This window comes from Dasypus novemcinctus, chromosome 3, assembly GCF_030445035.2.
Source record: "Dasypus novemcinctus isolate mDasNov1 chromosome 3, mDasNov1.1.hap2, whole genome shotgun sequence".
NCBI classification, from domain to species: Eukaryota; Metazoa; Chordata; class Mammalia; order Cingulata; family Dasypodidae; genus Dasypus; species Dasypus novemcinctus.
In genome coordinates, this window is record NC_080675.1 from 145588854 (window position 1) to 145600585 (window position 11732).

The 11732-nt window shown below is 39.6% G+C and overlaps 1 protein-coding gene across 1 annotated transcript in view; it reads right to left on the minus strand.

The window, feature by feature from the left end:
- Positions 1-10839, minus strand: part of UACA (uveal autoantigen with coiled-coil domains and ankyrin repeats) — a 138505-nt gene extending 127666 nt beyond the window's left edge. Inside the window, exon 1 of the mRNA XM_058294426.2 lies at positions 10617-10839. Coding sequence (XP_058150409.1) covers positions 10617-10709 — 93 coding nt within the window. The 5' untranslated portion in view covers positions 10710-10839. The remainder of the gene's footprint in view (positions 1-10616) is intronic.
- Positions 10840-11732: the final 893 nt, after the last annotated feature.

Consider the following 11732-nt stretch of genomic DNA (forward strand, 5'->3'; position numbering starts at 1 on the left):
TCAACCATATTTTGTTCTATACAATGAACATGTATTATTTTAACAGGGAAAAAAAGAGAAGAGAGTCTTAAAGCAATGGACAGCCATTAATCCTAAATGGTTTAGTCATACACCTACTTTCTCTCAAGGTCACTTGCCATATCAGATTGAATTATATAATTAGAACTCATTAAATTTCATCCTTTGTCAGCACTTTAGTCACTCATCCATATCAATCCATCTTCTGCACATTACTTTGGAGATAATTCCATTTGAAAATAAATTAGTCAATTTTCAAAGCTATTCAGGATTCCTTTAAAGCAAAGACAACAGACAAAACTTGGGTCTACATTTCTTCAGCAAGTGCACAATTACAAGCTAAATAGGCCTGATATGAACTAAATTTTGCTGGTTATTAACAGATATGGGGAGAAGGAAGAGGAAAAATGGACATGTTAACTCACTAATAGGAGAATTTCTGGAGATGAATCTTTTATCAAATCCAAGGAGTTCAAATTTTTAATTCAAATTAACAAGCAAAAAAAGGGACACAAAAGGACAACCAGCAAGATGACAGCAGGAGCTCCTAGAGTAAGCTCGAACTACAAGGCACTTAGTTACCACCCAGAGCTATCTAAAGCACCTGTTTGGGGGCTCTAGGAAACCAGAAGATCATTCTGCAACATCCCTGAAAGACTAGAAGGAGGAGACTGCCCGTCTGCAGAGAAGACTCGTAAATAGAGCACTCCATGCCACGGAGGTTGGTGCCCATCCTCCACTAGGAAGCACAAGCCTCCTTGGGAGCTGTTCGATGGCTGGAATTGAAAGCTCCATTTCTCAAAAATGGGGGAGGAAGAGACGGCTGGACACCAACTTCAGCTACTAATGAGTAAATTCAGCAGGCTAAAGTATAATCCTAAGAACAGCTAAAGTTTGAACCTGTCCAAATCAGAAAGAGGCTGGTAGCCACCATTTTAACTCCATCCCTGGCACAAGGCAAAGTGTGAATGATTGAAACTCACAGTGCTGGTAGGGACCAGCTTCTCTCCACCCCGATCAGATTGCAACTCTAGCATAAGCCCCAGCCCCACTTTCCAGCAGAGAGGAAGCTAGGGGGACCTGTACTGATTTCATGTTTGTTTTTTTTTTCATTTCTTGTGAGTGTATTCTGGGAAAATACAGGCCACGCCGTGGAGGCCAGTGATCATCCTACTCTGGCGACACAAGCCGCCTTAGGAGCTGTTCTGCAGCTGGAATTGGAAGCACCATTTCCCAAAAACAGAGAAGGAAGAGACAGTTGGCCACCAACTTCAGCTACTGATTAGTCAATTCAGTTGGCTAAAGTATAACTGTAAGAACAGCTAACATTTAAACATGTTCAAGTTGAAAGGGGCCAGTAGCTGCCATTTTGACACGGCACCTTGCATAAGGGGAAGGCGGGTTGACTAAAAATCACAGTGACAGTAGAGACTAGTTTCTTTCCACCCAGATCTGCCTGCAGCCCTAGTCTAGGCTTCAGCCCCACCTCTAGCAGGGAAGAAGCTGGTAAGCCCTGCACCATCCTCTCCCAGTAACTGCAGGTACATTTGGCTGGCACAGACCAAATAGTCAGAAGTCAACTGGGGCAAATGCAGTCATTTTGAATCCACACAGCATAGATTGCTACCCACACCTGCAGTTCCATCCTGGCCCCAGGGAGGGTAGAAAGGGGCTTGAAGCTTCATCATTCTCTCTGGGCAACCATAGTCTAGGCCTGCACGACTTGAATTATTACACACACTGTAGCTCTGTGCCTACCTATGGCAAAGGAGAAAGTTGGGAGAAGCTTCATTGGTCCCTGGGGCAATGAGGGTAGTTTGAGCCTCTATAGCTTGCAGCACCAACTACATCTCTGGCTCCTACTACACAATCAGCAAGGGAGAAAAGGGCAGGAAAGTCTTAAATTAAACAGAGAAACTGCACCCAGAATAAATACATCTAGTAAGCCAGATGCCAAGCCACAAAGAAAAAATTACAATATGCACCAAGAAACAGGAAGATATGGCCCAGTTTAAGGAACAAGATAAGCCTTGAGACAACTAATCACAGATGTTCAAACAAATCTCCTTAATAAATTCAAGGAGATGTCTAAAAAGATTAAGGCTATTAAGAAGACATAGGAGAAGCAGATGTGGCTCTGGCTCAAATGATTAGGCTTCCATCTACCATATGGAGGTCCAGGGCTCAATTCCCAGAGCCTCCTGGTGAAGGCAAGCTGTCCCACACAGAGTGATAGCCCATGCAGAGTGCTGGCCCCCATGGTGTGCTGGCCCACACAGCAAGCTGGTCCACACAGAGAGCTGGCACAGTAAGATGACACAACAAAAAGAGACACAGAGGAGAGACAATAAGAGATGCAGCAGACCAGGGAGCTGAAGTGGGCAAGAGATTGAGCACCTCTCTCCCACTCCAGAAGGTCCCAGGATCAGTTCTCGATACCTCCTAAAGAGAAGACAAGCAGACACAGGAAAACACACAGCAAATGGACAGAGAGCAAAAAACAAGGATGAGGAGGTGGGGAAAGTTGAAGAAAAAGAGGAAGACATTGGATGAGCACAAAGAAGAATATGAAAGCATATGTAGAAAAATAGCAGATCTTACAGGAATGAAAGGTGCAATAAATGAAATTAAAAATACACTGGAATCATGTAATAACAGATTTGAGGAGATAGAAGAAAGGACTGGTGAGCTTAAAGAAATGGCCTCTGAAAGCAAACATACAAAAGAAATGGAAAAAATTGAACAAGGTCTCAGGGAACTAAATGACAGCAAGAGACATGCAAATATTTATGTCATGGGTGTCCCAGAAGGAGAAGAGAAGGGAAAAGGGGCAGAAGGAATATTTCAAGAAATAATGGTAGAAAATTTTCCAATGCTATTGAAGGACACAGATATCCATGTTCAGGAAGCACAACATACTCCCATCTGAATAAATCCAAATAGACCAACTCTGAGACACATACTAACCAGAATGTCAAATACCAACACAAAGAGAGAATTCTGAGAGCATCAAGAGAAAAGCAATGCATAACATATAAGGGATACCCAGTGTAGTAGTTTGATATTATTGATGAATTCCGAAAAGAAATAATGGATTATGTTTGTAAACTGATCTTTTCCTCTGGGCATATTAGATTATATTGGATTCAGAGGTTTACTTGATTAAGTAATCAGGTAAACCTCTTGTGCAAGTAGGGTGGTGAGTCTCCACCCCTTGGTAGGTGGGGATTCACAGATAAAAGATAAGGCAAAGGACAGAGTTGAAGGGTTTTTAGTGTTGGAGTTTGATGCTGAAGCTGGACCCCCAGGGAGAAAGACAGAGCCATTTGCCTGATAGTCTACAGCTGACCTTGTGGAGAGAGGCAAAGCCTCGAGAACTTCATAGTCTACAGCTGACCTTGTGAAGAAAACAGAGGAGCTAACCCCAGAGGTACCCAGGAAGCCTGAACCCTCACAGACGTCGGCAGCCATCTTGCTCCAACACGTGAAAATAGACTTTGGTGAGGGAAGTAACTTATGCATTATGGCCTGGCATCTGTAAACTCCTACCCCAAATAAATATATAAAACCAAATTTATAAAAACCAACCAATTTCTGGTATTTTGCATCAGCACCCCTTTGGCTGACTAATATACCTAGTAAGATTAAGTGCCAATTTCTCATCAGAAACCATGGAGGCAAGAAGACAGTGCTATGATATATTTAAGATATTGCAAAAGAAAAACTTCCAGCCACAAATATTATATCCAGCAAGATTGTCTTTCAAAAATGAGGGCAAGTTTAGAATATTCACAGATAAACAGAAACTGAAAGAATGTGTAACCAAGAGACCAGCTTTGCAGGAAATACTATATGGTGAGCTACAGTCTGAAAAGACAGTAGAAGAGAGGCTTGGAAGAGAACCTAAAAATGAAGATTATACCAGTGAAAGTAACTAAAAATGTCAAAAGAGTGGTGCAAATAAAATATGACAGATAAAATCCAAATACTTTGGAATAAACTAAACCAACAATGTAAAGCACTTGTATTCAGAAAATTGAAATTCATTGTTAAAAGAAATTTTAAAAGTTCTAAATAATTGGAAAAACATTCCAAGCTCATGGATTGGAAGACTAAATATCATTCAGATTACAATTCTACTGAAATTTATATACAGATTCAATGCAATGCCAATAAAAAATTCCACCAGCAATTTTTAAATAAATGGAAAACACAAGTATCAAATTTATTTGGAAGGGTAAGGGGTCCTGAATATTCAGAAACATCTTAAAAAAGAGAAGCGAAGTTGGAAGACTCTCACTTCCAGACTTTAAATCATATTACCTAGCTATAGCGGTGAAAAAACAGCATGGTACTGGTATAAAGACAGACACATAAACCAATGGAACTGACGTTCAAAAACAGACCCTCACATTTATGGTCAAGTGATTTTTGACAAGCCTGCCAAACCCACCCAGCGTGAGCAGAAGAGTACATTCAGCAAATGGTGCTGAGAGACCTGGATATCCATAGACAAATGAAGGAAAAAGGACCCCTATATCTCACACCTTACACAAAAATAAGCTCAAAATGTATCAAAATTCTAAATATAAAAGAACCATAAAGTTTCTAGAAGAAAATGTAGGAATATATCCTCAAGACCTGTTGGTACGTAGTTGATTCTTAAAGGAGATAAGAGGAGGACTGAGACGGACTACTGATGCTTAATGTATGTAGAAGTTTCAACAAATTTTACTGTAAAAGCGTGGAAATGTATAGAGTTGATAGTAATGCATTATAGTGAGTAACAGCTGGTTTATCAATGGGAATGTGGCTGAAAAGGGTAGTCTAGGGATGTAAATGCCAATTGAAAGAAAGCTAGAGAATAACCTAGGGACTGAACAACTCAGGAAACCCAGAGGTAGATGAGAACTGTGATTGATGGTAAAAATGCAAGAATGTCTTTTGTGAGCTAGAGCAGATATACATCACTATTGCAGTGTGGTATGAATGTAGAGAAGCATGGGAAAAATACACCTGGAGTGACCTATGGACTGTGGTTAACAGTAATGTAATATCCATTCATCTATGCCAAAGATGTAATGTGTTGATAATGGGGAGTATGGAAAAAGTGTGCCAAATGTACACTATGGACCTGGTAATAGTCTAATGATATTATCTCATAATCTGTAACAAACATTCTACTATGATGTGGTGTGCTGATAGAGGGGTGTTGTATGAGAATTCTGCACATGTGCATGATTGTTTTGTAAGTTTACAACTTCTGTCATAAAAAATATATTTAAAAAATAATAATAGGGTGGGTTGGAGGAAAAATACACCAAATATAAGATAAGCACTATAGTTAGTAAGATTTTGACAGCATTCTTTCATAATTTGTAACAAATGTCCCACAAAAATGCAAGGTGTTGTTGGTGGGTTAAAGTGTGGGACCCCTGGATGATGTTATGCATGTTTGCTTTGTAAGTTCACAACTTTTACTATACACTTATTGTCTATGTATGTTCATGTACAAATACTATAGTAGCAGTAATAATAATTATAATAATAGGCTGGGTTGGGGGAAAAAATAAAACAAATGTAAGATACTTTGGTTAGTAGTAATATTTTGTGGATGCTTTTTAATCATTAGCTAAAAATGTTTCACAACAATGCAAGGTATTGGTGGTAGGGAGAGGTATGAGAGCCCTGTATGTTTTGTAAGTTCACAACTATTACTATACATTCATTGTTTTTGTATATTTATGTATGAGTGATATACTTTAAAAAAATTTTTTAAATACTAAAAAAAAGCAAAAAAGAAAAACCTTTCTTTGACTATATCCTCTTAAGCTGCTACCTTTTAACTCCTTACTTTCACTGAAATTCTTATTTGAAGATTAGGTTATAGCTCTTCTGCACCTTCTCACACCATGAAAGATAAATAAATAAATAAATAAAAACTTTTTTTTTTTAATTGTCTTTCTTTGCCAGGATCAAATACCACCTTTCTTCCTTTTCCCCCTGATCCCACTCTACATTCCTGTGCAATGTATACACACATCCATTATGGCTCTTAGCATACTACATTATAGTTATTTTAGCTCTCTTAAAATTCTTGAGTGCCTTGGCTATCTTTTTATTATAGAAATTTTAAGACATATACAAAAGTAAATGCAATAGTATCATGAACAACACAGAAACAACAATTAACTCATGTCTAATCTTATTTCAACTATTCCCTCTACTCCCTTCCTCCACCCAAACCCAGATTATTTTGAAGCAAATCCAGACTTCATATGATTTCTTCTGTAAATATTGTATTTTTGAAATTATCTCCGAAAGATACTCTTTATAAACATAATATTACCACTGTCACATTTAAAGTTTTTAATAATAATTCCATAATATCATCAATTATCCAGTTGGTGTTTACAGTCTTCATTTGTCTTACAAACTTATTTTTTACAATTGTTTAATCATGGTCTAAATGAAGTCCACAATTGCAATCAGTTAATATTTCCCTTAAGTCTCTTTTAATCTCCAAGTTTCCCCTCCATCTTTTTCTTTTTCTTTAAAGAGGACCTAATGATCAATTCATTCTTAAGCCTAATGTGTTCCATAAACGTTTTCCAAACTAAGTAAGTCAACTGCTGAGCAAGGTCCAATTCCTAAACTCAAATATTTTAACTTTTAAAAATGTATATGATGCACAATAAGATAAACAATCTCTACTCCACCCTCATAAAAGAAATAATTAAAATACTCATCACTGAAGTTCTTGGATTTATCATGTATCATGTATCAAAGCAACTAAACTGTTCTCCTTTAGCATTATTATAAAGTTCTGCATGATAACCTGGGCCAAACAGTTTCTGAGATGCAGTCTAAAAGAATAAAAAGAGGGCATCTTTATTTTTATCTTTCTTCTGGAAACACAAGAAGTACAATGCAAAAATAACCATAGGAAATGGGCTGAATAAAGTTCTAATTAAGGTAAGCATTTTTAATTAAAGGTAGGCATCTTTAAAGAAAATGAGTAATGGTGCTCAATTACATATCATGAGTTTAAACTAAACATAACAATTTGTGATTTTAATTATTCACATTACCCAAAAGTCATTGTTGTAATACTATTAACAGCTTTTCAAATGCATCCAAATCCTTGTGTGAAACACAAAGCCCTGCTGAGTCATTAGCAAGGTACTTTAAGACATATTTGATAGCTGATTTATAAAATTCATTGCACCATTTTAAGAGCAGCCTAGAGAAAGGGCAGCAAAAATAATCACTGCAAAACCTCCCAGGTAAGAGATTACTTTCACAACCAAGAATTTATTCAGCTACAAGTGCTGAACAAAGATACAACTAAATTGGAACCCCTTTCCGAAATGTCTGCTTGCAATATTTGTTTGCAGCCTTTCTACTATGAACCAAGTCCATATTTGGACAACACTGTATTTATTTTTACTAATTCTAGAATTAGTACGAGTCCTTAATTTTAATTACTCAAATTTCCTATTCTGAATTAGGTGAAAATAGAAAAAGCCTATTCTCACTGTACATATAATTGTACACGTAATTGGCTATACATATAGTTGACTGGATCTGAAACAGTATTTGCAGTCATTTATAATAACTATCCCTTTCAGAAATATGAGACTCAAATTTGGTCAGAAATTTTTTTAAAAAGTAACAACAAAAATAATCTTAGTTGATGAATAGAATGCATCTATCTCCAGATTTGGTGAGTAGAGAAATAACCCCAAATGTATTTTAAGCACAATTTAGAACAGTGAACAATATTTACGTATACATGTCCAGTATAAACACAGCCCCATCTTAGTAAGCTATAAACTCACTGGCATATTGATAACCTTGGTACTCATCCAAATATTTAAAATGACTATTTTTCTTCATGTAATCTGAACTATAATTTAGTATATTATAAAACTAATATGCTATATTTCATATACCAATATACCACAAAATTTTTACCTTCCTTCAATCTGTTGCTAAACTTGTCTCCTTCCGATAAAGAAGCTTAAACAAAATATACACAAAAATGTTTATAAAGTACACATTTGTTAAATTTTTTCTCAAATTAGAGTTGCATAGAACATATTGTGGTCATTTCCATGATAATTAAATGAAAGCTATAAGATTCAAATTAGGCAGACTTGCTAGGGTGAGACAGAAGTAGATGGCGAGAAAGCAAGCAAGATAGCCACCTCTTATTTTTCACCAGAATAAATTCCAGATGGATCAAAGACATACATGTAAAAAAAAGAAACAAATCAAGAAAAAAAAAGTGGAAAAAAACTAGGATTTTTTAATTTGAAAAAGGCCAAGGTAAAAGATAAACCTAAAAGTCATAAAATAAAAAGTTGGTAAATGGAATTGCATAAAAATAACCACTTTCTGCACAGCAAAAGCCACCATAAGCAAAGTCATAAGACAAACAATAAATTGAGAAAATATGTTATTCATATTAAAAGGGCTATTTCCCCGATAAAAAGTTAATACAAATAAAATGGGAAAAAACAACCACCCAATAAAAAATGGAAATGATAAACTTCTCCCAGAACAAAACATGCAATGGGTTCTTAAAAACAGGAACAGATGCACAATTTCACTCATAATAAGAGAAGTCCAAATTTAAACTACCGTGAGATACCACATATTATCTATCAGTCTAGCAAAGATTTTTTTTAAATTAATAGACTGTTAATAAAAGCATGGGGAAAAATTCTCATACACAGCTATTAGTACTTTATATATGGAAGGAAATTTGACATCTTTCAAAATTACAAATGCACATGGCCTTGAAACTCCGCAATTCCACTTTTAGGAATTGATCCTCCAGGTACACGTATACACAGACATGTGTGAAATACAGACAATATATCACAGCATTGTACATGATAGCAAAAGATTTGAATAGGGAAGTTCTGAATGTGACTAGATATTTACATTTTTTTAAAAAGTAAGGAACAGCAATATAGTATGCCACCTTTTCTATAGGAAGGGCAAATATTTACATTCACTGTCATATTCTCTTGTATGCTCTCTAAAGAGACAGGAGCAACTGATAACACCAGTGGCCTCTGGGGTGGGATACAGGGTGGATGAAGGACAGGGGTGGAAGAGGGGCTGTAAATATTTTTGTTACTTTCAAATACTAAACCACGTGCTGTGTTACCTATTCAAAAATAAGTAAAACTGAATATTTTTAAAGGAATACATTTGTGACCAAATCTGACATTAAAGATTATGGATTATAAATGGAAAAGCAGAAGGAACGCCATTTCTTCTGTAATTCATTTTATTCTTTAAACACTTAGTTTGGCTTTATTCTACACTACACTCATTTATTTTCATTTTAAAATCTTATAAAACTTATTCCAATATTTAATATTTAGGGTTAATTGAATGATGCTCACGTTTTCTAAGCAGATAGGCTCTTTTTTTAATACCATGCATTTCTCTTTAATACCTTCACTTTAATAAAAATAAGAGTATGCTCAGTTGAGCGAGTGCTAAAGATTTAATCTCAGAAAGATGCACTTCATGGTCTAAATATATAAAAATGCAAATTGGCACTAAATTCTCATTTCTAAAAGGAAAAAAAACATTAAAATTAATGTTTTAATTCCTCCAAATGAGCAACTGGGCAGTTGGAATATACTATCTCCTTTATGTTTCTGGCTCTTCAGGACTTTGTGTTTACTTTAATAATAAAGAATTAATGTGATACTGCCATTCTTCTAACTTGCCAAATTATCTAAATCTCAACATCTGCAAGCAGGCTGTTTCTCAAGATTTCTGTTCTCCTGCCAACTAAAGAGAGGCCCAGACTGTTTACTTCTTAGCTTGCACACTGAGGCTGGGCTGCAGCTCAATCCGGAGTGGAGAGCCAGCACAGATCTGTTCCACGGGGGAGGTTTACACGGCCCGACGGAGCAACCACCTCCCCAATTTCACCACACATTTAGGGCTTTGTCTTTACAAGTCCACTCGATTCCAGCCACCTCACTCAGAAATCCAAAGCCTAACTTTTCCAGTGACACGCCAGCCCCCGACGTCCACCCAGCCTGGCAGAGCTCCACTCCTAGAGTCTCGGATCCACGGATGCGCCACGAAGGAACCCTAACCTAAGTCCAGAGTCCTGGGCAGGAAGGGTGGGGCAGCGCCGGGCCAGCTGACCGCGCGGGACCCGCAGCCGCAGTGCCCGAGGGACGCCCGCCGCGGCCCCCGGCCGGGATGGGCCGACGTGAGGAGCAGAACAAACCCCAGGAGAGGGAAGGGACTGCGGAGTCACCACGACAGGCCGGGTTCGGAGGGATTAGAGACACGAGATTTAGTAGAAGAGGATTATTTGATCCCGAAACTCCAGGGTTTATTCCACAGAATACTTGGGAAAGAGGGGCGGGGAAGGGACAGCGGCGGGGAGGGTCCCCACCGTCTCCCGGTTGACGCGGAGCTGCCGGCCTGAGGAAGGAGCTGGGACAAGCTGAGAGAAAAACGAAGGAGGCGCGCAAGCTTCCGGGCAGAGGCTCGGGAGCTCTCTGGAGGTGAGCGCCGGGAAGCCCGGGACGCTCAGGGGCCGCGGGACTCACCGCGGTGGCGGTGGCGGTGGCGGCGGCGGCGGCGCCGGTTGACGCGGGGCTGGGCGCGTCCTGCCTCCTCAGGCGGGACTTGAGGCTCTTCATGGCCAGCTTGTGGGAGTCCGCGCGCGAACCTTAAAATTTGCGGGCTAAGAGCTAGCAAGCAGGGGCCCGTGGCGACACTGCCGGAGCCCGCCCCACCTGCCACCTGGGGGCTCCAGGCGCCCTGCGGCTCTCAGCCTGCGGCAAGGCTCCCTTCCCACAGCCAATCCGCCTGCGGCCCTGGCAGGGGCGGGCCCTGCTTTGGCCAATCGGAATCTGGGAAGGGGGAGGGACTTCCCTTTTAAATTCAATAACACCCTTCCTCTCCCTCCTGGAGAAAAGGCTTTGGAACTTCAGCCAGCTGAGCGGCGGAGGTGAGCAGCCCGGAGCTCGGAAAGGTGTGGTGGACCAGGCTCCCAACTCCGGCGCGCCCACCCACCTAGTGGTGGAGGATTGGATCTAGAAAGGGCCAGGCACTAGCCTGCACCAGCTCCAACTTTCCCGAACTCCCCCTCCTCCGCCCACCCACGCGCTCTTTCGCGCGTAAAGTTACCTTCCCTCCGTTCAGTCCCAGAAATGACTCTTGATTACTCTACCTATACATGGACCAACCAGAAGAAGCGACTTGCCTTACGTCTCTTCAGTTTTACCGCACAAACCCCAATACCTGGAAATAACCACACAAAATAAGCACATCAAAAGCTCCTGAAACGAGCTTTTGTGCAGATTAAAGGACACGGTTCTTCTGTAAAGGGCCTGACATGGTGCCTGGTGCATGTATGTGCACAATAAACGTTAGATATTGTTATAATTATTTTTTTTAAAACTCCTGAAACAGCCTCTTTTTTTTTTTTAAAGAATTCTTTATTTACTTCACCCCCTACCCCCCACCCCGGTTGTCTGTTCTCTGTGTCTATTTGCTGGGTCTTCATTGTCCGCTTCTGTTGTTGTCAGGGGCACCGGAATCTGTGCCTCTTTTTGTTGCATCATCTTGTTAGCTCTCCGTGTGTGCAGCACCATTCCTGGGCAGGCTGCACTTTCTTTCGTGCTGGACACTCTCCTTACGGGGAGCACTCCTTGCGCATG